The sequence below is a fragment of the Centroberyx affinis genome, unplaced genomic scaffold, assembly GCF_046629955.1.
Source record: "Centroberyx affinis isolate AG114_WGS23_722 - 3 ecotype Tasmania unplaced genomic scaffold, CSIRO-AGI_Caff_v1 ptg001333l_1, whole genome shotgun sequence".
NCBI classification, from domain to species: domain Eukaryota; kingdom Metazoa; phylum Chordata; class Actinopteri; order Beryciformes; family Berycidae; genus Centroberyx; species Centroberyx affinis.
In genome coordinates this window covers 112,209-137,320 of record NW_027279830.1, presented here as the reverse complement: position 1 = coordinate 137,320, position 25,112 = coordinate 112,209, and the positions used below count along the sequence as shown (strand labels likewise).

The window sequence follows — 25,112 nt, the reverse complement described above, 5'->3', positions numbered from 1 at the left end:
GTGCAGTATGCATTGGGCTGAATAATTAGGCCCACCAGAACGTTTCCCAAGATCAGCACATTAAAACACCAGGATACTATACTTACTTTTACATATAAGCATTGATGTGGAGAATAGTATGAGAGGATAGTATGATAAGAATGGCCACATATGACACTGAGTGACAGAGTGGTACAGCTAAATAAGTACAGCATGACACAATACTGTTTAAGAGTTTGGTTTCCACTGGGGCCACCCATGCTAAAATGTACAATATGCATTTCACATTTTATTTTTATTTTAACAATAAAATAGTTAAAAGCTGTCACTTTTCAGAAGTTAAGATGCCAGTTAAGAAGTCAGCTTATTTAGTATAGGCATTCATTTCAGCTAATTGATAGTTGAATTCCTACATTGTTTACTAATTACAAAATCTAAGTAAATAATTATTGCTTATTTAATTAATCATTTATATGTTGTATTGTAACTGTTAAATCAATGATTTTTCAATCATTGATTACATTTTTTTCAATTGATTGCTGTAGTTAACATTTGGTTGGTCATTTGTTATTATCCAGGTTAAACAGCTTTAAATACTATATCTTTAAACACCACTGTTAGTTATGAATATATTTCCTCCTGATGCAGGGTAAGCCCAGGCCTAAGGTCACCTGGAGTAAAGAGGGGGAGCCACTAAACCCCACACTTGTCAGCACGAGGAACAGCGACACAGATACCATCCTGTTCATCCGCAAGTCAGATAGAAAACACTCTGGGAAGTACGACCTTCAGGTGCAGATTGAGAATGTGGAAGACACAGCAAGTGTCACACTACAGATTGTTGGTAAGGAGGACTAGGTTAGGCTTGGAAGTAATTCAGAGAATAGCTGTATGTATTGCATGTAATTAATCATTCATTACATGCAATAGTACATGCTGTTCTGGTAACTGCAAAATTATTGTGATTTTTTTATGTAAAAATTTCTTTAAGTTAGCAACATACTAACACAAAAGCATTTTTTGCTGATGGAGATTTTATGAGAATTCATATTTCTCCTCTGTAGACGTCCCAGGGCCTCCTGAGGCCCTGAAGATCATGGATGTCTGGGGCTTCAATGTGGCTCTAGAGTGGAAGCCCCCTAAGGACAATGGCAACTCTGAAGTAACTGGTTACAACATTCAGAAAGCTGACAAGAAGACCATGGTGAGACTCAACACCCCGGGGTGGGGCCCCCAGTGACAAAACTTACATCTGTCATTGTAGTATATTCAAATGAAGCAGAAAACAAGCATTTGATATTGGTGGCAGGCACCTTATCAAAATTACAAAGGCACAGGATCTTAAACCAAATAACCAGAAGAAAACCACATTTGCCACATTTGCGACTACACAGAGGAAAACCTTAAAAACATTACACTAATCATTTATGTTCAAATGACATTCAGAGGGCATCCCAGATGCAGGCTATTGTCTCCATCTCATAATAGCTCCCAGTATCCGGGCTCACTGTGGCCAGGCCTTTTGTTTTATCTCTGGGTCTAACAACTGAACCACTGCTAAGCCAAGTAATGTATGTACACTATGTGAGAGGAGGAATGCTACATGGACGCAGAGGGATATTTTAGCCTCCCTTGTGACACATACTGTAATCAGCCAGTGCTGGGTACAGAGTCTCCTTTGTGGGCCAGGAGTGTTGCATTATGGGCCTGTTCACAAGCGTTCCAACTGCCACCATCCACCACCCCTAGCTGCCAGGGACTCTGCTGGCCAGGAATGCCCTAATCTTAGCCTAGTAGCCCTGACCTGACAAGGATTGTGTGTACAGTGACGCAGGGCCATTGTTCTTCTGGACGGCAAGGCTAACGGCATGCTGTTCATGTTTCACTGTAGTCATTATTAGATTCAATTAATTTCTCGTGCATCTCATTATAGCAAGCCTGGGGATGTTTGATTATCATGTTACCAGTGACAATGCATCTGTTGGACGTCAGAGATGCCCCTATTTCTAAATATAAAAGTGCTGGGGCCCTTGTGCGTTATTGGTGCCAATTCATAAACTGTGAAGTATTTTTGAGTCCGTAGTGTGAATGTATTTCACTCTTGTGCCGAGCTAACCCAAAAATATTTATTTACAAAATCTCTCATCAATTACACAATTTGATCAGTTTCATTGGGTGAACCAGGATCAGGATTTTGAAGTCAAATCTGTGATATTTCTTATTCATAATTGTAAAGATGGGATTTTTGCAATTCAGGTCAAATATGATTTGTCTGTGTGGAAACACAATGGGCCCGATTCAGACTGCATAAAGTTATTACTGATAGGTCTTATGTGTCTTAAGCCCCTGTGAAACACAGTAAAATATACTTGGGATAAATCGATGTGATTTAGGCAATTCTACGTTTTTGCCAAGAAGAAACCATTGATTTTTTAAAATCAAAACTAGCACCACTGCACAGCACTTACGTCAATGTCTGAAACGGGCCCAATGTGTATATGTGCACATAAAACATATATAGCACAATATATAAGCTATATAAAGATAGTACATAGTAAAACTGAAAAAATGAAACAGTGAAATAAATTGACATGATGTGATTCCCATCAAGGAGTGGTACACGGTGTTTGAGCAGTACAGGCGGACCCACTGTGTCGTGTCTGACCTCATCATGGGGAACGAGTATGTCTTCCGCGTCTTTGCCATCAACCTAGTGGGCCTCAGCCCAGAGCCATGCAACACAAAAGACAGCGTCTTCATCCAGAAAACAGGTGGGCTTGGACTGCACATATATTACTGAGTACAATACAGTTATTATCATTTTATTTTATTTTCAATTACAATTCATATGCATGTACTCATACTACATTCAGAAAAGCCATAATTGAGCCATAATAGATAATCTGAGGAATGTGTTGCCAAAACAAACCCCACCAAAACCAAAATGAGCATTATCTGTCCTCAGGTATTGCATACAAGCCACCGAACTACAAGGAACACGACTTCTCAGAGGCGCCCAAGTTCACACACCCTCTGGCCAACCGCTCTGTCATAGCAGGATACAACGCCACCCTCAGCTGCTCAGTCAGAGGCATACCGAAGGTGAGTGGGAATTAAATGGAAAATACTTGGGTTCACCATCGTCATTTTTTGTGATCTCTTATTTTTTATACTAATATTTTAGATTAAAAGATGTATGTAAATTTGCCTGATAGACTACTCCTATCCTCGAACCCGCACCACCCAAGCAGACAACTGTTCCTTAGTAACAAGTAACAATCACCATCATCAATGAAACCAGATCAATGCAATAATTATCACTGTTAGGACTGCGAGTAGCAAAACTCACAGCATAATTGTGCAATAGTAATGAAATTGCAGATTGTATGAAATAAAATCACCTGAAATGACACAATATCCCGCCCTGTTAGCCCAAAGTGACCTGGTACAAAAACAAGATGGACATCTCAAATGAAGCCAAGTACCGCATGTTCAGTAAGCAAGGCGTTCTGACGCTGGAGATCCGTAAGCCCTGTCCCTTCGACGGAGGAGTGTACATGTGCAAAGCAGTCAACGCCAGTGGAGAAGACATCGTGGAGTGTAAACTGGAGGTTCGCCGTAAGTATGGCACAGGGACAAGCACTGAAACGAATGCTGCCTCTGCTGCATGGCCCACTTACACTCTTCCTGCTCCAGTAAACTGCCAGGCCACAGTGACTCCCCTCATCCTCTAAAAATAACAAAAAGTAAAGCCCCCATCAAATAAGTATCCATCAAATATGAAGGACTATGGAATGGATCAAAATATGGCTCTTACTCTGTGTGACATTCTAAAATGTATGACAAATTAAAACTACAATGTAATAACTGTCTTTTGTAAGATTAAAAGTTTTGCCCAAATATATTACTTTGAGTAGTTTCTTAAAAATGATTAGTCTTATTTTTTCAACCTCAGATTGCATCTTCATACTGAATATAAACCAGAATATTAGAGCTGAATGTCTTCATATAGTCAAAAAAGCAAACTTAACGCCATTGAGATGTATTGCAGAGTACATTTTAAAGGTTTTCAATGGATCTTAATGCCATGATCCATCTACTCTGTGTGTCTCCTTCCCTCTGTAACCCCCACCCATTACACTGCTGTGTCCTGTCATGCTTCAACCTACTCCCAGAACCTGTGTACACATGTTTACTCAGATCCAACCCCACCAAACTCCACCCTGTGATAAATGTTTTTGATGGATTTGTCAAATTATCTATGCTTAGAACAAACTTGCTCGAGATCAGTGGTTCTCAGCCTTTTTGGCTCGTGACTCCTTAAAATCAAGCGATGCCTCCTCACAACCCCCCTGTCACAGGCTGCATATAGTGATGAGCAGTTCAACCAAATAATCATTTTCAGGTCGTGTCATTGGATTATCAGAGGAGGCCTAGAGGCTGAAAACGATTCAGTATTTCACAGAAAAATCTGAAAAAAACAGACATGATAATGAATTTGTATAGTAAAAACATGTTTTTATCCCTATCCCATAAACCATCTCACAACCCCGCAGAATTATCTTGCGACACCCTGGGGGGGTCCCGACCCCCAGGTTGAGAACCACTGCTGACGTTAACTTGCCTTGACCATCTCATTCTAACAGGAAACCCCTTTTAACTGTAACGAATGATGATATGCCTTTATGTGAATATATTCATTTAACAAAATATTACAATACTAAAGGGATTAAACAGGAAAAGGATCTTTAACGTTGAAAATAGGCATCATGGTAAGTATCCAGAAAATGTGAGACACTGCTGACTGTAATCAATATTCAGTTAGGATTTGGTTTCGGACATTGTGTTATCAATTTAGCAGTCTACAATAAACATTAGTAGCACCACTATATTATAATATATATCCCTGGTTTGCAGCTCAAATCATTAAAGAGGAAAAGAAGTAAGAGGTCAACGATGCTGAGGATCTGACTGAAGAGAGGATCGATGGTTTGTCCTCAACGGGCTTCCTCAGGGACAAGAGAAAAATTCTTTAGCTTCCATCACACATTGTGTTCATCATCCTTTTTGTTTGTGCATCACTTCCCTCTTGTGAAATCATCTTGCATAAGTATCATCCATGCTGTTCTATTGTATGCGTAGAGCACTGGGTTATTTAACTGACTGAGGCTCATGCTTGATTTTGACAATTTGTTTATTAGATGTGGAAATTTCTGTATTATTTATGAAATTAATTTATGGTTTGTCATCCTATTCCTCACTCATTTCAATGACTAGAAACCTGAGAATGACTAGAACTAACTGGATAATATTGTTTTCTTTTGTTGAGTGCCAAGTCATTAAAAAGTAAATATAATTACTTCAAAAACAATACTGTGTCATTGCATTCAATCATATTAATGTCATTACAGTCATAGTCTTATTATGCTATGCCCAGTTGTATAAATTAGTGATGTAAGTGCACAGGTGGAGAGCAGCACTTCTTTGAACGCTACCCACGATTGTTTGTGTGGGAAGGCTTGGAATAGTCCGGATGTCCTTTTGCCATTGAGGACGTGTGTCAGGGAAGTGGAACATGTTCATCTAGCGAGGGCTGCCAGAGGTAAAACTGTCTATTACCATTGTCACTCAGCAGCATTTCTTTGATGCCTTGAAAATTAATATTTCCTGTCCAAGTCCACCAGTTTATAACCACTACAGATCCAATCAACCTATGAGATTATGTCACAGGTGTTTTGACAGGGGTTTTTTTTCACCAAAATGCACTAATTACAAACACAAAAGTTTGCAGCTACAATGTGCATCTCAAATTTCATGTTTGTTCCTTTATATCATCCTGGTGGTTATTTCTCACTCATCGCCCAGTTACAGCTCACTGCACATGAGCGAAGGGAGCCAGCAGTGGAGGCCAACACCACCAGAGTCAAGGGGGATCAGCAGGTGAAAGGAAACACCTCTGAATGGCACTATGACCATTGAGACAGAAACCAATACCAAAGGCAATCTGACACATGCTGACCTGCTTCAAAAGGTGTATAGTCCTAAGATATCACGCCTGAGTCTACTGTCAAACAAAGGGTGTGTGCATGTGTGACATTGATAGAAAATGATTTCAAAATGCTTTTATTTGGTGATTTGTGTGTGAGCTCTCAACAAAACACACCAACCACCAAAACATGGAATTAAGTAAAACTGAAATTGCACAGATGATTTTTGAAAAAATTATTCACTACCTTTGTTTCAGGATAAATCACATCCAAGACTAGCATTGTACAGCATGTTTTTGGAATTATTTTGTAGGCTGTAAAATGGTGTTTGGAGCATTTTTCTATGCAAAAACATTTTTTGCTTCTTCACTGCTAGCAAATCTCACATCACGTCTCTTCAGTTGATCTGAAAAAGAATTTGCACTGCAGGACTGTTTCATTCTACTTAACCAGTTTGGAATATGTATCACATTTACATTTGGAAGGGAGAGAGAGGATGCATCTCCACTGTGTTAAAACTTCCCCCACAGTGAATTTTTTTTTGATAGTGATAGGGATTTAGTGTCTTGCTCAAGGACACTTCAACAGGGTGGAAACTTGCTGACATAGGGTTTTCCAGTTAAAGGACAGTCTCTCTTAACATGAGAATACCTTAGTGCCCCGCATGAATATTGATCTTACTACAGCGTCCAATGGGGAACTTGACAAAGGGAGAGTGATAATTAATGGTTTCAGTTGCACAGGAACTGTCCCAAAAAGCAGTCTGTGTATTGGTAGCAAGAAAGGTGTGATATAAAAAAAAAAACAGTTGAAAACCTTTGTTACAGGGTAAAGAACAAATATATGATGAAATATATGAAGTTAACAGTCATTGTGCTGTTTTAATCATTGAAACAAAAAGGTGAATATTTTTTTTTCTAATTTAAGAGAAAAAAAAAACCCAACTTGGAGAGATCTCACATAAAAACCTACAAATAAGATTTGTATTTGGACTGAAATGAAATGAGATACTTTTATATTCTGTATTACAATGCTATATCTATAAAAGATAAAATACACAAACAAAAGAATTTCATAGTTTATAGTTTGGTTAAAAAAAAAAAAAATCACAGTATACAGTACATAAATTCCTCCCACAATTTGCACTTAACTAAAACGATGATGTACAAACAGATGTATCAACATAAAGCCAAGAATGCAAACAGAGTAATAATATAGGAAAACAAACTTTCTTTTGCAAAGCACTGCCGGTAGCCACTACAGCTGAGGAGGTAGCTTCCTTAGTTAGCATCCCATTCTTGATTATTTGTTTTCTTTTAAAATAATTTACGCACACATACAAAAACCAACTATACTACTCAAAGATTTTTACATTTTCACCAGATGGGACTTCAGACATCTCAAATAATCAATGGACATTTGGTTGGTGCTAGAAATTACACACCCAGTCAAAACCTTGTGTACAAAATCCATAAAATGAAAATAGAAAATCTACCCAAAGAAAAAAACACAATGACAATACGATGCATTATAAGGATACAAGAATGCCTTGTTGATGGAAGAAAGTTTCCCTACATTGCCTAAATTCCTGAGCACTCACATGATGCGCACATGTGGATACATGCTCCGAGGGTGTATCCACCTTAATGTGTACAGTCATGCTCCAGCACACCAAACATCAGTCAGAGAGCAATCCCCCAACAGTCACACACAATCTCATTCAGGTCAATTCTCTGGGTGAAAAGTGATCTACATTAATATGCGTTACAATATTATCATACCCCTCCCATGACAGCCTATACACTAAAACTGGACTATAAAGACCGAGTTGAAAATAACTTTTTGTGAGTCACTCACTGACTTTTGGATTGCAAGGATACTGTAAGCACCAAATATGTGCAACTTTAAGGAGAATTCCTGCCATTTTCAATCTGGGCCTTATTCTCCTAGTTTCTGCCATTGTGCCGATCAATTCTGTTCAAACTTTTGTCAGTTATTGAGAGGAGCTCTACACACCTCTCAGTTTGCAGGGAACAATGTTCTCCAATACAATACAAAGAGACCAAAAGAAACTCAAGTCGAACCAAAAAAGCACTCAAAACATGTCCCGTTCCAACACCACACTCACACTGCAGTTACATGTCTTTAAATAGCTGTGATTGAACAACTATCACACAGCATTTCAGTTATAAGTCTATTTGGTGCTCTTTGGCGTTGCTCACATACATGTTTACTCTGCTGACTGCCGGTCTTCTGTCAAGTTCACATCATATCGGATAAAGTGGAAGAACGGGATGACATTTTGTTGCTGCAACTTGAGAGCATTCACGTGTTTAACGCATTGGGACGCCCATATACAAAATTATATTTGCAGATATTGCTCGCTTTTCGTTAAGTAGGGTTGATTGTTATCATGAATTATGAATTATGACTGTCTGAATATAACTGAAGATTTTGTATTTTATTACCTTGGACTACTGACATCAGTAGATTCCCTGCCATGTTTACCGCTTGTGTTGACAGAATTATGCAATTCGAGAAACCAAGTAGGAGCCCACAAAAAAAATCCCACATATTCTACTTGTAATTACTACTAGGATGTTGACATTAATGTTTTTTTCCAGTCAGTAGTTTGTATTTACAGTAAATCCAACAGGATGTGAATGTGGCATCAGAGTACTGGAACATTCTACTTGCTAACGAGCTTACGCTGGCTAAAATATATCTAATACAGCAGAATATTAGTTTCAGGCCATAGATACTCATAAAATCAGATATAGGCAGGTCTCATTACAGTGTGAGTGAGTTTCCCTTGCACTCCTTGCAAACTGAGAGGTACATAGAGCTCTACAGCTAAGTAACTGACAAAATGTTTTTATCTGAATCAGTCAGCATGATGGCAAAAACTAGGACAATAAGGCTCAGGTTGAAAATAAATGGAATTATCATTTAAGACTAGTGAAAATAATAAACTAACAGTGAACTCTTACAGTACGACAATACAATGCAAAAAGTCATTTGTTAAGGATTTAACATTTACCACAAGAGGTGCTGTTGTCTTGGTGAGTGCTTGGGTTCTGCATTCATCATTCAAAGGCCACCTTTCATATACCTGAAATTACCTTCACCCAGACAATCCTACTGCTCCAAACAATAAATTACAACACCACACAAAACCACCCAGCGTAGTTGTTGCTAAAACAGTGATATCTGCTACTTTTATCACATTCGTAACTCACTTTAAGTGAAGAACTGTTTATTATAAAACGGCATATATTTATACCATCATCATGCTCTCACGAAGTGAATACAGGGCGTGTTGCCCTGCGATAGATTATGATAATGTGGATTCTGGTCACATTGGGAGGGCGGGTAGGGAAGAAGAAGTTATTGTTGAACATTAGAACATTATTCCCCCTCCTTTAGTTGAAAACCACCAATCATTCTCCTGAAAGTTACGTTACATTCACACAGAAAATTCTAGAATGATGATTACATTTGCTACATTTTCGTAAAAAAAAAAAAAAAATCAATAAAATACAAAATCAACAGTTACTGTAGAGAAGCTTTTAAAATTGACAAGTTGTATGACAATTTCAACAAAATGAAAAAGCTTATAAGTACAGGTAAAACAGAGATGTCACAAAATCCTTGCCTTTACAACAGAAGTGACAGATAATTTGAGGCTTGCAACATCATGGTATCCAGTCCAATCTAAAGCAAGAGGCAGGCACTGGTGGCAAGACTTTCCTTTGTAACATCCTTTGTTAACCAGCTTGTGTCATGACGCGCTCAGTTCTGCTTAGTTGCACCACCGGCAGGCAAAACATGCGCTTACAAATAGTCTCCAAGTTCAATAAGCATACCAAGTTCCCTTTAAGTGATTGGTTGAGTCTCTGTTTACACAGTAATTACAAAAATAAGTGCTTCTTGAATAGTCTGTTAGCAGGGTCGTTGGCACATTTTGCTGTTTGACATAACAAAATGTATATTCTTGTAGCATCAAAATTCACATGACAGAGAGATCTGTGTACACAGATATAGCTCTTGAGGGTTCCTTAGTCTTTGACGCGAGGTATGTTGTATGAGTAGTGTACAAGAGGAAGGCCTCTGCTCTGACAGAAGCAGGCTCTGCCGCAGGCCTGCACCTGGTCTGAGCTATCTGATACAAAGGAGTCTCCTTCGTCCGCATACTCAGACTGAGCTGAGGGTGTGCCACTGTCTGCCCAGTACCCCTCCGCACGCTGGCACACTGCAGCTCCAGCCAAAAGTGTGGGACAGCTATGAGACTTCACCAAGTGTCTGCAGACTGTGGAGGACGAGGGGGAAGAACAGGTCCTGGCATGCAGCGCTGCCTCACACTGCTCACATACAACTGTCTCTCCACAAAGCTGTGAGTACACCCCACAGTCAAAGCCTAGCTGCGTGGAGGAGCCTCCGTCCATGACCCCAGACCCTCCACCACCATCATCTCCCTGACCTTCAGCACCAGCCTTCACCTCCCTGCTCACACCTCCACGACCCCGCAGTCTCAGCCAGTCCTCCCTGAAGGCCGGGCTGAAGAACACATAAAGGACTGGGTTTAGGCACGCAGGCAGGGGGAAGAAAATGAGGGTGACGGACTTGGCGATCTCTGGGCCACCGGCAGTGGAACCTGACCCGGTCAAGAGAGGGGCGAAGGAGAAAGCTGCCACGGGGCAGAAGAATATGCAATTGGTGAAGATTAGCCAAGCTACATGCCGCAGAGCTCCTGTCTGCTCCGGGTCTGCCAGCTCCACCCTGCCCAGGTGGCAGTACAGCTGGGTGTACACAGCTGCAGTGAACAAGTAAGCCAGCGCATTGAGCAGTACCAGAACTACTGTAATACTCAAAGCTGGACTCTCTCCACCAGCAAAGGGCAGGCAGAGAGGAGAGGCAGACTGGTCACTGGAACCTATGAGAGGCAGGCAGGCTGCCGCAGCAGCTAGGAGCCCTAGTAGTCCTGCCACAAGGCCGAAGCGTCGATCTCCTCTCCAGCATCCCTGATGGCTGCCAGCGCTCCTCCTGGGTGACACCATGACCTTCCCCAGAAGAGCCCGCACTGCCACACTCCGCTCCACAGCTGCCAACGAGAGTAACAAAACCGCCCACTCGGAGGAGAAGACTGCCAGAGCTCCTGTGATCTGGCAGCCAGCGCCCATCTCCCACCACACACCAAACTCAGCGAAGGAGCCCCAGGTGGCAACATCGAGCACAGTCAGCACAGCGACGTACAGGCCTGTGAGGAGGTTGGCCAGTGCCAGCAGCCCCATCAGCAGCCTGGCTGGAGAGAGGGATGGAGTCAGGGAGTGGGCGAGGCCTGGAGCTCGGTGTGTGGGACAGAAGGTGGCGACCAGCACCAGGCTGTTAAAGACCAGGGACACCAGGCAGATGAACCAGACTGTCAGACGAATCATCCAGTTGCCCAGGAGATGCTCACAAGGCTTGAATGCTCCTGAAGATGGAAACAGTGCGGCTGGTTTTAATAATTAATTGGATCAATTTTGTTAAGTAGTTATTGAGCCAATTTATCCATTCTAGGTCAGTTTATTTCACAGTTCCTGAATATCCATCAGCAAAAGTAAACGCACCAAAATTGTTACACAAAAAATAAAGCATGTAAAAAGCTGCTTACCTGGTGATGGAGAGCAATGCATAATCATTGAGATCCTTTCCACACCGTCCCCAGCTAAAATGAAAATTTATACAGTATGTAAGCTAGGCACATTTTCAAAGTCCTTCCAGTCCTAATCCAAAAGCATAGCCTCACCACAAAAAAATCCAGTCATGCACAGGAGGCATTTTGGCATTCTCAACTGTCACTTTGTTCTTGTTTGAAACCACAGATTAAGAGGCAAGACTCTGCTCTCTTGTTTCTGGTTTTGGGAGAGAGTAATGAATGATCACTTTTACAGACTGAACTGAGCTAAGGAATAAAAACACCATCTTTCAAAAACTGAAATTCATTCTCCATTACTATACAGAGGTGTCAAACTAAATCACCATTATCAAAAACTAATCAGCTGCCTGACAAATAATCTTAGGTACAAAATGCATTATGGTGAGGACACAAGTTTTATTGGTCATTTTGTTGTGCAGAACCCAATTAATCACTTTTATGATTTGTGCATATCAACTCAAAATGCTACTACAATTGCACATTTGTTCATTTTCTTGTGCCATCTGGCCTCTAGTAAATTATTAAATATAAGATACTGGGCTAATTAAAACAGGAGAAAATTAAGCATTTTTAGAGACATTTGCTTATTACAGGCCTGGATTTGTAAATAGTTTATTTAGGTTTCAGATAATAGAGTACAGAGGAGCAATTTGCAGGTAAGTAATGTTAGTAATTATCAGGTAAAATCCTGAGCTATGGCAGGATCAAAACGTACACAGGCATCCGCATGAGCACACGAATGCAGATACACAGACATGCACACACACTTCCTCACATCTCAACTTTTCTTTTCTTACCAAGCATCATTTCCAGAGTTTGATTACCAAGTAGTTTTATGACCTCATTTAAAAAACATATTACCTGCCACAATGTAACACAGGAATAGGGAATGCTGTGTGCATTTGCTTGCAAAGTGGAGAGTATTTTAGCATGCAGCAAGAGTGTTTGCATTTCAACTGGCCCGCAGTGCAAATTAGAGAGAGAGTGGGCCAAAATTAATTGAAAACCAATGTGAGTCTACAGTCTAGGTAAACGGTCAATATCTGGCTAGCAGGCCTTGAGGTTGACATGTTTTAATGAAACAATTTGCATAATTTGGCTCTATATTTCTCTGTTGCCTATGGATAAATGAAAGAAGAAAGAAGCATAATTAATGTATCCATGGTTCCAAGGATGCAGCTTTGACTGTAGCTTTCTCACCTGTAGATTTCTTCATGTTATTTTCTTCAGAAGAACTTATCATGGTGTCACATCCAAGAAATGCACAGCACTGGTAGGCATAGGGGACAGAGATGGACCTACGAACAAACAATTATCATTCAGAAAAACTATCCAGACAAGCTAACTGGTTAATAAAACTTGTTAATCAAATTTGCGTTTGTGTTATGTAATTTTTGGCTAATTTGCACCATTTTGGACTCAAAATGATTAAGCTTGCACGCTTTGTGTCATAGGGCATGTTTGACAGGTGCAAGCAGCCTGCATATTCTGACAATTTTATTTTTTTCCCCCCAGCTATTCTGACATTGTTTTTATAATGAAAAGCTTCCCAAAGGAGTTTTTACCTGTGGATTAAAATCATCATTACCCACCTGTCCATAATAACAGTTAAGCATGTATTAGGCTTTTAAGACTACTTGGGACAAAATGACTTTAGGGACACACAATCTTTAAAAAACATACTATGTTATAAAAATCACAACATTTACAAAGTGTCTTCCTACCCTTTTTGTAAAAAAAAAATGGTGGAAAACGTAAGCCCATATCAACTCTAACACTTTATTAGGAACACCTTTTGGCAGCACATTCAAGCTGTGAGCATCCTGTTCCACCTCATTTCAAAGTTGCTCAGTTGGGTTGAGATCTGGAGACTGTCCAAGCCGTTAAACTAAAGTCACTGTCATGTTCCTGGAACCATTTGGAGATGATCCATGCTTCACAACATGGCGCATTATCCTCCTGGAAGTATTCATGAAAAAAAAAAGTAGCCTGTTGCCATGAAGGGATGCACCTGGTCAGCAACAATGTTTAGGTATGCTGTGGCATTCAAATGATGCTCTATTGGTATTGAGGGGCCTAATGTGTGCCATGAAAACATTATTACAATACCACCAGTAGCCTCTACTGTTAGCATTGACCCATGGATTTGTTGTTTCCACAAAATTCTCACCCTGTCATCATGGGACCAGGCAACATATTTTCACTCTACAATCATCCAACTTTGGCAGTCATGTGACCACTGTAGCTTCATCTATTCATTCATTGAGTTGTATGGACTGAGATGCCCTTTTGCACCTCACTGTTGTACTGAGCTGGTATTTGCACACTTGTGGACTTCTGCCTCTTAGCTTGAATAAGTCTTGTCATTCTCCTCCAACCTCCCTCATCAATGAGGCATTTTCGCTCTCAGGACTGCTGCTGACTGGATGATTTTGTGTTTATTGCACCATTCTCAGAGAACTCTAGACACTGCAGTGTCCCAAAATCCCAGGATATCAGCCATTTCGGAGATCATACCATCATCATGCCATGATTCATAGTCATCTAAAACATGTGTCTTGCCCATTGTAATTATTAGTCTTTATTTAGATGTGACCCAGTTTGGAGGATCAAGCTGTTTGTGTGGTGTACCTAATAGAGTGTATATCACAAATTCCTACTGTAATTGCAACATTCAGCAAAAAACACCAGTAAAAGCCTTTTTTCAATATCATGTATTTGCATTTTTGATTTTATCATTGCCAATCGAACTCAATTTCTTTGCTGTTAAATTCAGTTTTAACTATTAATTAAAACTCATTGCCAGCATGGACTTTTCATATTTTCATTGTGTTTCAGCAGATCTTAATATGTATGTATTAGATCTTATTACATCCTTTCCTGAGGAGTGCAGATAATGGGACTCTACTGCAGAACATGGAAATTCTTTCTCACCTGAGTTTGGGTAAGTTTTTGGCAGTCAGCACATTTTTCATCTGCAGGTTCCCTGAGAGTTTTAGCTGATTGAGGGCACTCAGTCCACTTGTTGGAATCACAGTCAGAGAGTTCATACTCAAATCTCTGAAATGAAAAACGATTACGCACATGCAATCAAATACTGTATACAATAAAAACAGAAAAAGCGAATTATGCGCTATCCAGCATTGAATCTATTTTAAGAGGTGGAATTACACAGGTCATACTCACAGGTTGGTAAGTGCAGTCAGGGTGAGGAAAGCATCTCTGTGAATGACTCTGATTTCATTTCTACTCAGGTCTCTGCAAAAAACAAAATGCAATGCACTCATAATCTAGGCATAAAACATTTGTTTTTTGTTTTACCGTGACGACTGGTTTGTGTGTGTTTCTGTGTGTTATGGCTGAGAAGACTTACAGCAAACGTAGAGCAGAGAGACCTTGGAAAGTGTCCCTGTCAATTTGTTGAATATGGTTGTGTTGCACGCTTCTGTTGAGTTGAAACAGGATTTAAATAGATTTTATTATAGCTTTGTTTTAATAAGACGCATTCCATAAATTGTCCTTGTCTGAAATGCAGTGTGAAATGCAGTGTGATCTCACTTCCATTTTCAACATTTTTTCAACACTCACATCTCCTGCAGTTTAAGACAGCCCTGGAAGGATGGCAGCTCCTCAATCTCATTGTAGGAAAGGTCTCTGATGGAGGAAAACAAACAGCCTCAGCAATTAACTACTGGGACAACATTTATTTTTTTCTTTATAAGAGAATGGAGACAAAAGGTTGCAGTGTTGTGCCTTTTTCAGAGTCTTTTCCGACTCTCCTGGGTGGACACTTTCTTCCAAAGTAACTTGTAGTATCATGAATGCCTACATTTTTTGCATGGACAGGAATCAAACTCCTAACTGTAGCAGTGCTAGTGCCATACTACATATAGGAGCAATTGTTCCTGCCCTAGAGAGTTAGAGGTAAAGAAACCTCCAGCTGCTAACTAACTAACTAACTAATAAGCACTGTGTTGAATGAGAAAATATTGGGGGAGGAAAACGGTATTAAGAATGGAAACGCATCTCACTGTAGGGCTAAATGTGTTTATTCGCCAACTGCAGAATGTCTCAGTAGTTGATTAGTCTAGTCTACATTGTGAAGAATATGGAAAATTATCAGGCTACACTCTAACAAGTCAGGTTTTTTTTTGTGTTAGGAGTAAACAGTGAAAAACTTAATACTTAACTTATGGCAAACAAAAGAGCTTTGATAAAACTTGGATCTCTTCTGGCCTCAATTAGGATAATCAGAGGTACACTCCCAAAACCAACCCCTTTCCCAATCCCATCTCTACCAATTATTTTGTTAAAAATTTCCAAACACAGCACAGAAGAAAATTTATGATGCTAGTCTTGAACAAGTGGGACTTTTTGTGTATGACCTATTCTAAGTCCTGTGTGTGGTGACAGGAGAGAAAAGAGTCACTTACAGAGTCCGAACCAACTTAAGATCCTCACACAGATCAGTGGGGATGGATGATATCTTGGTTCCTGATAGGGTCCTGAAAATGAAAAACCCAAATCAGTCACCACTGACACGCACCACGAGATGCACGAAAACAAGACTACGGAGAAGTCAAACAATGAATCAGTTTTGCAGAGCGGATGTTGTATCGAAGTGCACTCACAGGCTCTCAAGGTTGTTAGTCCACGTAAGGATTGGGAAATCCTGCATCATACTGGCCCCACGCAACATCCTGAAACACACATTGTAACAAATAAGAATAATATTACTTTACATGATGATGAAGCATGATTCAATATGGAGAGTACACAACACATAATGCTAGCTTTTCAGAAAGGCAATATTTCATATACTAGCATTAAAAACAAAAAAAGAAACTTCAACAGCTATTAAAAAATGCTTTCATCATCAGTGACCACTCGTTGACACTTATTTGTCTGGACTTACAGGGAGTGCAGGTCAGACAGATTCTGGAAAGCTGAAGCCCCCACGAAGGACAGAGGGTTGTCATAGAGATGGCTGGAAGGGCAGCAAGAGAAGAGGGACAGGATTCAAACCAAAATCATTTACTATGCGAGAATGGCACCATCTTCTGGACATTCATCTTTCAAAGCCTCACGATCTTATCCCATATCAGTCTAAGTGTGTGTTGGCAGGGGGGGCGGGGGGCGGGTGTGTGCGTACAACCATCTGTGCATTGTGTCTGTCAATATTTGTGCAGGTTTCAGCTATTTCTGTGCAATGTCTATTTCATCGTAGTGCCAGTGGAACGTGTTTGGAGTTTGGAGCTTACATGGTTCGCAGCAGGGGGTTATTATGGAAGGCTCCTTCAGGTATGGAAGCTATATCGTTGCTGTGGAACCCGCTGCAGAAAGAAGACAGTTAAGGAGACAGTTTAACTACAGCCTGTTGAATATAAAACATTACATGGAAAGATATCATTTAGTAAGAAAAACACTATATTCTTGCAATCCCAATCCTGACGTTCTGTAGCAGGCAAATGATGATAGAAAATCTACTGATAACTAAGACCATTGTTTACTTGTCCTCATCTATCCCAACCATGTACTACATATGGAGAAATTCTTCAAGAGTAATAGTATTTATTTTCTATGATTTGAAAAGTTGAAAAAAGGTTGAAGCTCAGTTATGAATCTTTGTGGGAATTAAGTTGTGCTCGTGTTTGAGGTTCTGTGGTTGTACGAAAGTTTTGCACACTTGAAATAAAAAAATAAAATAAAAAAATCTTTCCTTGTAATTCCAGTTTGAGTACTTTGAATGCTTGAAATTTAATGTTTGTATTAGGCTGAGTAGTTACGCCAAATTAAATCCTAGAATTTGTGTCAGTGTTCTCTTGGAGGAACAGTTTGTGATTATTTACTGGCATTTGCATACATTTAAAAGACTGATAGGAAGTCCAGCCAGTGACAACAGTTCCAGTGTGAAAGGTGGCATATGATTGGCTTGGATTTCAACCAAGAACAGATGATTGGTCGAGAGCACATGGCCCCGCCTCCAGGCCCCACTACTTCACAGGACGTCATGTACAAGCTTCCAAAACCTTAAGTTACAAACTGATGCCCCACATTGACAGAAATCCCACAATTTATACCTCTGGTCAGACTGATACGAACATTAAATTACAGATTCAAATATTTTTTCACAAGTATTCAAACTGGAAATACAAAGATAGATTGTTTTTACATCAGGTGTGCGAAACGTTTTTACGACCACAGAACCACAACCATGACCATGACAAATTAATTCAAAAACACAGCTTCAAGCCTTCAACCTGTGGCAGTGGGCTCTCAATAGACACCAACATGAATGGGGGGTTCTAGAGAGGTGAACTTGATCTTTTGATCAAAAGGGCCATCAGCATCTAATTAGAGTGTAGAGTTCTATTACACAATGTTCTAAATTAGGGATTAAAAGCAAAAAATAAAACCCTGAAAATGAAGAACTACAAGAGGGGCCGAAGACACATGTCAATTCAACAGTTAAGTGTATCACTGTCATTGTAACTGAATTTTGTCCATCCCTCTGTGTGGCAGAACTGCCACACAGCAGGAGAATAAAACAACACAGCAGCAAGTGAAAACAGTCTAAGTGGACTGTGTTCTTCAGGGCGCCATCTGGACCCCTTCATTAATCTCTCTCTGCCACGTCACAGCTCCACTGAGAGACACATCACCAGTTCACGTTTCTCACGAAAACACATACCCTGCCAAAACTGACAATACATTGAAGAATGGCCTTAGCTCCCATTTTCACGCCCTGATGAATTATCTGACATAAGGTATATCAATACAAAATGTTTCCCTAAAGGAGGAAGAGAGAAATGAGACAATATACTCACAGCTCCTTGAGTTTGGGAAGAGCTTCTATTGCTTTGGGGAAAACCATGAGGTTGTTGAAGTTGAGATCACTGAGAAGAGAAAGAGAAACAGTTTCATCTAACAACTTTATCACATTAAACCATGCTATACAACGCTACACTCAAATGGCAGTGTCAGGAAAGAAGCACTGCTAATAGGGGTGTAACGATTATCTGATTCGAACCAGGGAGATTGTTCCAGCTGTGTTATACCAGCTGTACATGGTGTAGCAGTACTGATTTAAAGATATGGGACCAGGTGAATGGTTGGGTAACAAATCATAGCAGCCATCTTTACAGTTAGGGAAACACAATTTGACATTCAAAACCATGAAAACAGATTTCTCTTTTAGTGTAGCTTAAACCTGGCTTGACACAGGTTCTGCATCTTTCCTTCTCCCTCCCCAACACACTCTGTTATGACTATCCCTCTCCCTTTTGTGAATGTAGCTGTAGTTTATGTATGCTGTGTTCATGTGATGTGGGAATATTTATTGGAGCGACTGGTGACTCAAGGCAACCACTTGGGTGTCCACGCATTCAACCTCTTTTGAAACCGTCAAACGCCATGATTCAAGTTTTCTGTAGACTGGTTGCTCATGATAATTATCCTTTTTCACCATGAACACACACACACCTAGTGAGTGATACATTTGAATTCATGTTTTACAGCAAACCAAACATTGTAATGCAACCACAAACAAAAACCAAGTAGTTGTGTTGTGTCATTGCAATTTATTCTATTATTGCCATCTGTCACAATGTGTTTACTTTAGTGCTTTATATAGTAAGGACTGACTAGCCGTATCCTTTGTTTCTGTTTTCGAAGACTTTCATATTTGAAGCAGTGGATCATTTTTTCCATTGCTTAAAGAATGTAAAATGTAGGGGACACAGAGAGGTTTGTTATGATGTCAAGCTCCAGAGAAATATCAAAGGTACATTATATTTCACATTCAAATGTACAACTACTCAGAAATGTCAGTTATTTGACACAGATGCCTTGGTAATGACATTTGGCATAATGTTGATTACCAGATGGATTTTTTGTTGATTACCACGAGTCCCAATCAGAGTAAGAACAAGGACACCATAACAAGTAAATTCTGCATTGTGATTCATGGTACTGAAACTATCGTACTGAACAGTGTCATATCAGATCACATCAAAAATACATCCAATTGTAATGAATCACTGACCTGCTCAAATGTATCTTTCCTGTACTGAATCGCTGACTATATATTTTGATTTATATTGAATCAGTCTAAGATTCAAATACTGAAAGATTCACATTCCTAACTGCTAAGGTAACAGACAGGCAGGACATTTGGCAGGGGAAAAGTAGAGGTCAGGCAAATCCACCACAGAGATACCCGGCCAAATGGCATATTTTTAGATTACTGGGTTATTAGATTATAGATTACTATTAGATGACTGCATCCAAAATAAACACTGTTATTGAGTTTTCTGTTGGCTTGTCAGTATCTTCAGAAATGTCAACCTAAAATACCCGGCTGTCAGTAGTTAATACTCATAACAAAATACTTGCTACCAGTATTAAATTACTAATTCTTTTAGATTTCACAGCTGGTATTCAGCAGTGATAACCAACATGCTTGTGTTGAAATTTAGGCTAAACATACTAACAAGTCAACAGAAACACAGAACCAGTGCTTTATTTAGTTGCACCAAGGATAAAAAAACAAAACAAAAAGAAGAAACGTATATTGACATTATTTAGTATACAACTGTACATGACTTCTGCAGTTTTCCACCTTGGCCAGTATATTGCAAAAGGCTCCGGTGCTGTACAGTAGCTGTTAGCTATTAGCTAGGTAAGGCTGCCACTAAAAGATGTGTCATGGCTGTCTGGCGATAGTGGCAGGAGGAAGTGAACAGTGGGAGGGCAGAGTTGATAAGCATCATGGACTTTGCTCTATTTATCCTAGAGCAATTAAAGGAGGAAGTGGACACAATGACGTCCGGAGCGCTGCAGCAGAGGTGGGTGGGGAGCTGTTCACATACACACACACACACACACACCCACACACACATACATTAAGTATGACTGCGCACTTACAGTGTCTCTAGGTTCACTAGTCCACTGAAACAGTTGTCCCCTATCTCCTTAATTCTGTTGTTATGAAGATGCCTGAAAAAAAAAAGACAATAACTTCACACTTGAATCGTCATAAATATGCGAGAGTTCTATCAAATTTTCATACCAACAGAAAACTGACATATAAAACAACCCTTCACATTCACCAAGGGGTCGGTTGCAAGAACAAAGCTACTCTTTAATCCAGTCTTACTTTATACAAAACATTCATAAAACTGATCCATTCTACATAAGACAGAAGTGATTTTGTATGGCACAGTGTGCGATTTGTGAATCAGGTGTGTATGTGTGTATTTGCAGTAGGCTTTCCCTGCCTAATGGATTCAAGGTCTTTTCTTCCTGTTTATTCTGATCTGTTTATACTAGCCCTGCAGCAACATCATTCAACATGTGTATGTGTGTGTGTGAATGTGTAACAGCAGCCATGAAAAAAATGGATGTTTGGTGCAATCCCCCTGATTCATAATACTCTAAATATTTTAAACTATTTTTAAACTTGCTCTCACAGAATGTTTTATCATTTTCTACTATGCATAAAGCAATAAAAATCCTCTCAACTTTACAAGTCAAGCAACTTTTTTCAATGTGTCATTAACATTCAATTCAAAACCTAATGGGACATTTCACTGCGAAATGCTTGCATGCAAAAACAGTAGCAGGGCATGAGCAGCAACCCGTTTTGTTGCCTTATTAGCTGTGAGATGTGAAAATAAGTACTATATTTGTACTAGGAATTTGAACTGCAGTGCCTCAGGGGAAAATACTCTATTGAGGCCAAAATAAATAAATAAATAAATTAAATAAAATGAAAATTCAAGAGTTATTTTCCTACCCTGACGTTGGTGAATGTGTCCACCCATTCATTACATACCATGGCTCCAAAACTGAAGAATGCAAACTGTGAATTTTGTGAACCATTACACTACAATTATGTGCTTGTTGTGTATTATGGAGAATTTGCATGGTAAGTGTTGGCTTCCAACTTCAGAAATATCCTGATCTACTTAACACTCGATCATATAACTTGGAGGAGAGAAGGAGCAGCAGTAGCCTGAGATGCAGGCTTACTCCTGGAAGGTTGCTGATTAAAATCCTTGGACTGGTTGAAAAAATCTGGGTGGGGGAAGTGAATGAGTAATGCTCCCCTCCCGCAACAACTACTACTGAAGTGAGAAAAACAGTATAACCCTCACTCTCGCTTCAGCTACTCCCCTAGGACATTTCTGTAAATGTGTGTGTTCTTAGTCAACATGCCTGGTTAAGGGTAAATAATAAAGTATGCCAGCGGGTTGTTACTGTGGAGTTGTTATTTAGTGGGTGGGTCTACGAAGAATCCCATGCGAAGTTCAAAACTGGTGCAAGTTAGTTTTAATCTCCTGACTACACTGTGGGTTCACTTTAATGACTAAACATCTCATCAGATTTTGTGGCTTTGAAAAGATTATTCTCCCTGATCACGGTGGCAATGTTGTGTACCTTCTATATAAGGTCTATTGCACTTTTACTCAAGATACTTGATCACCAAAGGGGTTGAATGATGAAATTCCATGCATGTAATAGTCTAAACAGTGTTTCCCACATAATTTTGGCAAACTGTGGGGGTGTTAGTGCCATTAGTAATTTTGTGCTGTGTTAGCCTGTGTTATTGATTAATGCAGATATTTATGTTGTAGAGTTATATTTTTCCTAAAAAATCACTCTTGCTCTACTATTACCATGCTACCTCTGATGTTGTTTCTCATCATCTCCTGTTTTGTTTAAGTAAAGGGTGTAAACATACAGCAAAAAATAGGGTGTAAGCATGCAGCTAAAAATAATGGTTGAGTCGCATGAACGTTGGGATACAGTCACGTTGCATTTTCACTCATACTGCGATTCGATAAAGTTCTACAAAGGACGGGTTGGGAGAATTCATTAGTTCACTGCAGTGACGGAGCTGCTGCTGATGACAGAAGTCCAAAGGACCCCAGCACTATTTACAAAGACCATCGCTTCTAAAAATGTTGAAAAGATAGGCCTACGTGACATACCGGTCGGAATCGGAAGAGCTCTTGGGATTAGCGGTAAGGCAGTTTACTGACCTGGAAGCTAGTTAACTCGCTAACTTTTGCTAGCTAAACAAAATAGCACAGTGTCTTGGCCAACCTGACCGCAAATGTGCTATTATCCTATGTTTTTATAATATGACCGGGAGGTAACAACATGTGTCCCTCCAGTAGCCTGTTGAAACCCGTTTAGCCATGGTGAAGTTACAGGTGTTTCTCTCAACATGGGCTACAGGAGACTTTACTCTTTGATCCACAGTAGATGTGGTGCGCGGAGTCTCCTACTGGTAAAGAAATGAATAGCTTCACTTGGTGGCCATTAGTACAATTAGCTCTCATATAAACAAAGCACAATAATGTAATGAAAGCTATTTGAAAGCAATTCATGAACCCAAATCCATCGGCTCTGTCATTATTTACTTTAGAGAGCGTGTAAAATAAAAGCACGTTGATAAAGCTCCATTGTTTTCTCTGAATATTTGGCATCAATATCATTGTAGTGTGAAGTTGTAGTGGAGACTGAGTTTTATGAAGGCAAAGACCGCAAAAACAATAGTAAAACTACTAATAACAAAGGCAACATTTTCTTTCTTTCTTAATGGGAAACCCTGGTCTAAATGTTTTTTGATTTAATTTATCTATTTTGTATATTGTATCACTTGTATCAGCTATTGAATAATGTGTGACAGTTTTTCTGTGATTGATAGTTGTGCACTGGAGATGTACAACATTGTGTGTGATTCCAGCATGAAGTTTGGATATGAATTACTGTCTGAACCAATACACACCTAATGGAGTCAGTATATACAGTGTGTATTTCCCAGTGACGAAGGTCAGATTGGACAGAAACGCTTAGTGAAATAAAAAAAAATAGTGTTGTGTTGCTAAAATGGAAATGAGACTGGGAACATAACTTACAACACCACTAGACTGGTGAGGTTGGCAAAGGCATTGTCGGGTATGTAGGAGATGCGGTTCAGCGCCAGCGTTAGAGCCTGTAGGTTGGCCTGGTGTCTCAGAGGACCAATGGGGACCTCTGTCAGGTTGTTATCATCCAACCAGAGGTGGCGTAGTTGCTGAAGGCCTTCAAAACTGTCCTCTGGAACTGTGGTGATATGGTTCGCATCCAGACGACTGCAGAACAAACAAATGTAGGGAAAAAAGCAGATTCACTGAATTAATATCATTATTGGGATACTGTGCTTCAATGGACTACGACATATGATATTGTGGGTTTGAATTAGTCTAACCCACTTCACGGCAACCCCTTTGTTTCTCTCTTTTTTAGGCCCCACAGTCCAATAATCATTGCATAATTTGATTTTCTAATAGATGTAAACTTTTGGCAGTTGTGTTGCCTTTTTTCAAACAAAATATATAAATTCCCTCAACATTTGCCACAAATTTCTGAAAAATAAAACTCAACCATTAAGAGGAATTATTAATCATAAATTAATATCTCACCGTTGCCACATGAAAACATTTTAATGTTATCCTTCCATCCATTTTCATGCTACTTATCTAGGTCAGGGTCAGGGTGGCATCAGGGCAAGCAGAGCAGTCCGTAGACTAAATGTCCTTTTTAGCCCGCAAACTCCTCCTGCTTCTCCTGGGGTAATCCCAGTCCCACCCAGGCCTGCTGGGAGATTTAGTGTATCCAGTGTATCGTGGGTCTACACTAGTCTCTACTCAGTTGGCCACATCCTATATACCTCCAAATGGAGGTGCCCGGGGGCACCCCCACTAGGTGCCCACACCACCTCGACTGGCTCCTCTCAATGCAGAGGAGCAGCAGTTACCCGCAGCAGAGACACCTGAACTCCTCCACTTGGAGGTGCTGACCCTCATCCAGACAGTGTCATACTTAGTAGTAAACTGTTTTGATGCATATTGGAGATCACAGTTCAATAAGGCCAAAAGGATGACATCATCTGCAAACAGCAAACCCCACCCTAATGTCAGTGAACTGGACACTTTCCAGACATTGGCCGCACCTTGATATCCTGTCCATGAATATCACAAACCGAACTGGAGACAAGATGCATCACTGACAGAGTCTGATGACAACTTTGACGAGCTTTACTTGGTGGCAAGAATGCAAAAACAGCTCTCACTCAAAGTGTATAAGGTCTGAATGGTTTGCAGCAGTGGCCCTGGCACCCCACACTTCCAGCACCTCCCACTGGATACCTCAAGACACAGTCATAAGGTCTTTTCCAAATCCACAAAACACATGTAGACAGAATTGGCAAACTCTCTTGAAAAGCAAGTCAACTGCTCCGTGACCAGGATGAAATTCCCATTGTTCCTCCTGGATCTGAGGCTCAACCATCAGCCTCTGGCATGGACACTCCTACCTTCATTTATGTAAAGATAAGGACCACCACACCTCTCTGCCATCCAAAGGCACTGTTCCCAAAATCCACTGCAGAGCTTTCC

The 25,112-nt window shown here is 40.1% G+C and overlaps 2 protein-coding genes across 2 annotated transcripts in view; one reads left to right on the top strand and one right to left on the bottom strand.

The window, feature by feature from the left end:
• Positions 1–5,000, top strand: part of mybpc3 (myosin binding protein C3) — a 34,765-nt gene extending 29,765 nt beyond the window's left edge. The window contains exons 25-30 of the mRNA XM_071525719.1: positions 628–823; positions 1,044–1,183; positions 2,591–2,750; positions 2,945–3,081; positions 3,411–3,597; positions 4,897–5,000. Coding sequence (XP_071381820.1) covers positions 628–823; positions 1,044–1,183; positions 2,591–2,750; positions 2,945–3,081; positions 3,411–3,597; positions 4,897–4,925 — 849 coding nt within the window. The 3' untranslated portion in view covers positions 4,926–5,000. The remainder of the gene's footprint in view (positions 1–627; positions 824–1,043; positions 1,184–2,590; positions 2,751–2,944; positions 3,082–3,410; positions 3,598–4,896) is intronic.
• Positions 5,001–7,032: 2,032 nt separating this feature from the next.
• The window catches only part of lgr4 (leucine-rich repeat containing G protein-coupled receptor 4), a 38,644-nt gene continuing 20,564 nt past the window's right edge, over positions 7,033–25,112 (bottom strand). Inside the window, exons 5-18 of the mRNA XM_071525737.1 lie at positions 23,592–23,807; positions 20,590–20,661; positions 18,492–18,560; positions 16,926–16,997; positions 16,580–16,651; positions 16,296–16,364; positions 16,098–16,169; positions 15,253–15,318; positions 15,038–15,109; positions 14,851–14,922; positions 14,599–14,724; positions 12,865–12,962; positions 11,620–11,673; positions 7,033–11,439 (exon numbers count right to left, since the gene is read on the bottom strand). Of these exons, the coding sequence (XP_071381838.1) occupies positions 10,025–11,439; positions 11,620–11,673; positions 12,865–12,962; positions 14,599–14,724; positions 14,851–14,922; positions 15,038–15,109; positions 15,253–15,318; positions 16,098–16,169; positions 16,296–16,364; positions 16,580–16,651; positions 16,926–16,997; positions 18,492–18,560; positions 20,590–20,661; positions 23,592–23,807 (2,545 nt within the window). The 3' untranslated portion in view covers positions 7,033–10,024. The remainder of the gene's footprint in view (positions 11,440–11,619; positions 11,674–12,864; positions 12,963–14,598; positions 14,725–14,850; positions 14,923–15,037; positions 15,110–15,252; positions 15,319–16,097; positions 16,170–16,295; positions 16,365–16,579; positions 16,652–16,925; positions 16,998–18,491; positions 18,561–20,589; positions 20,662–23,591; positions 23,808–25,112) is intronic.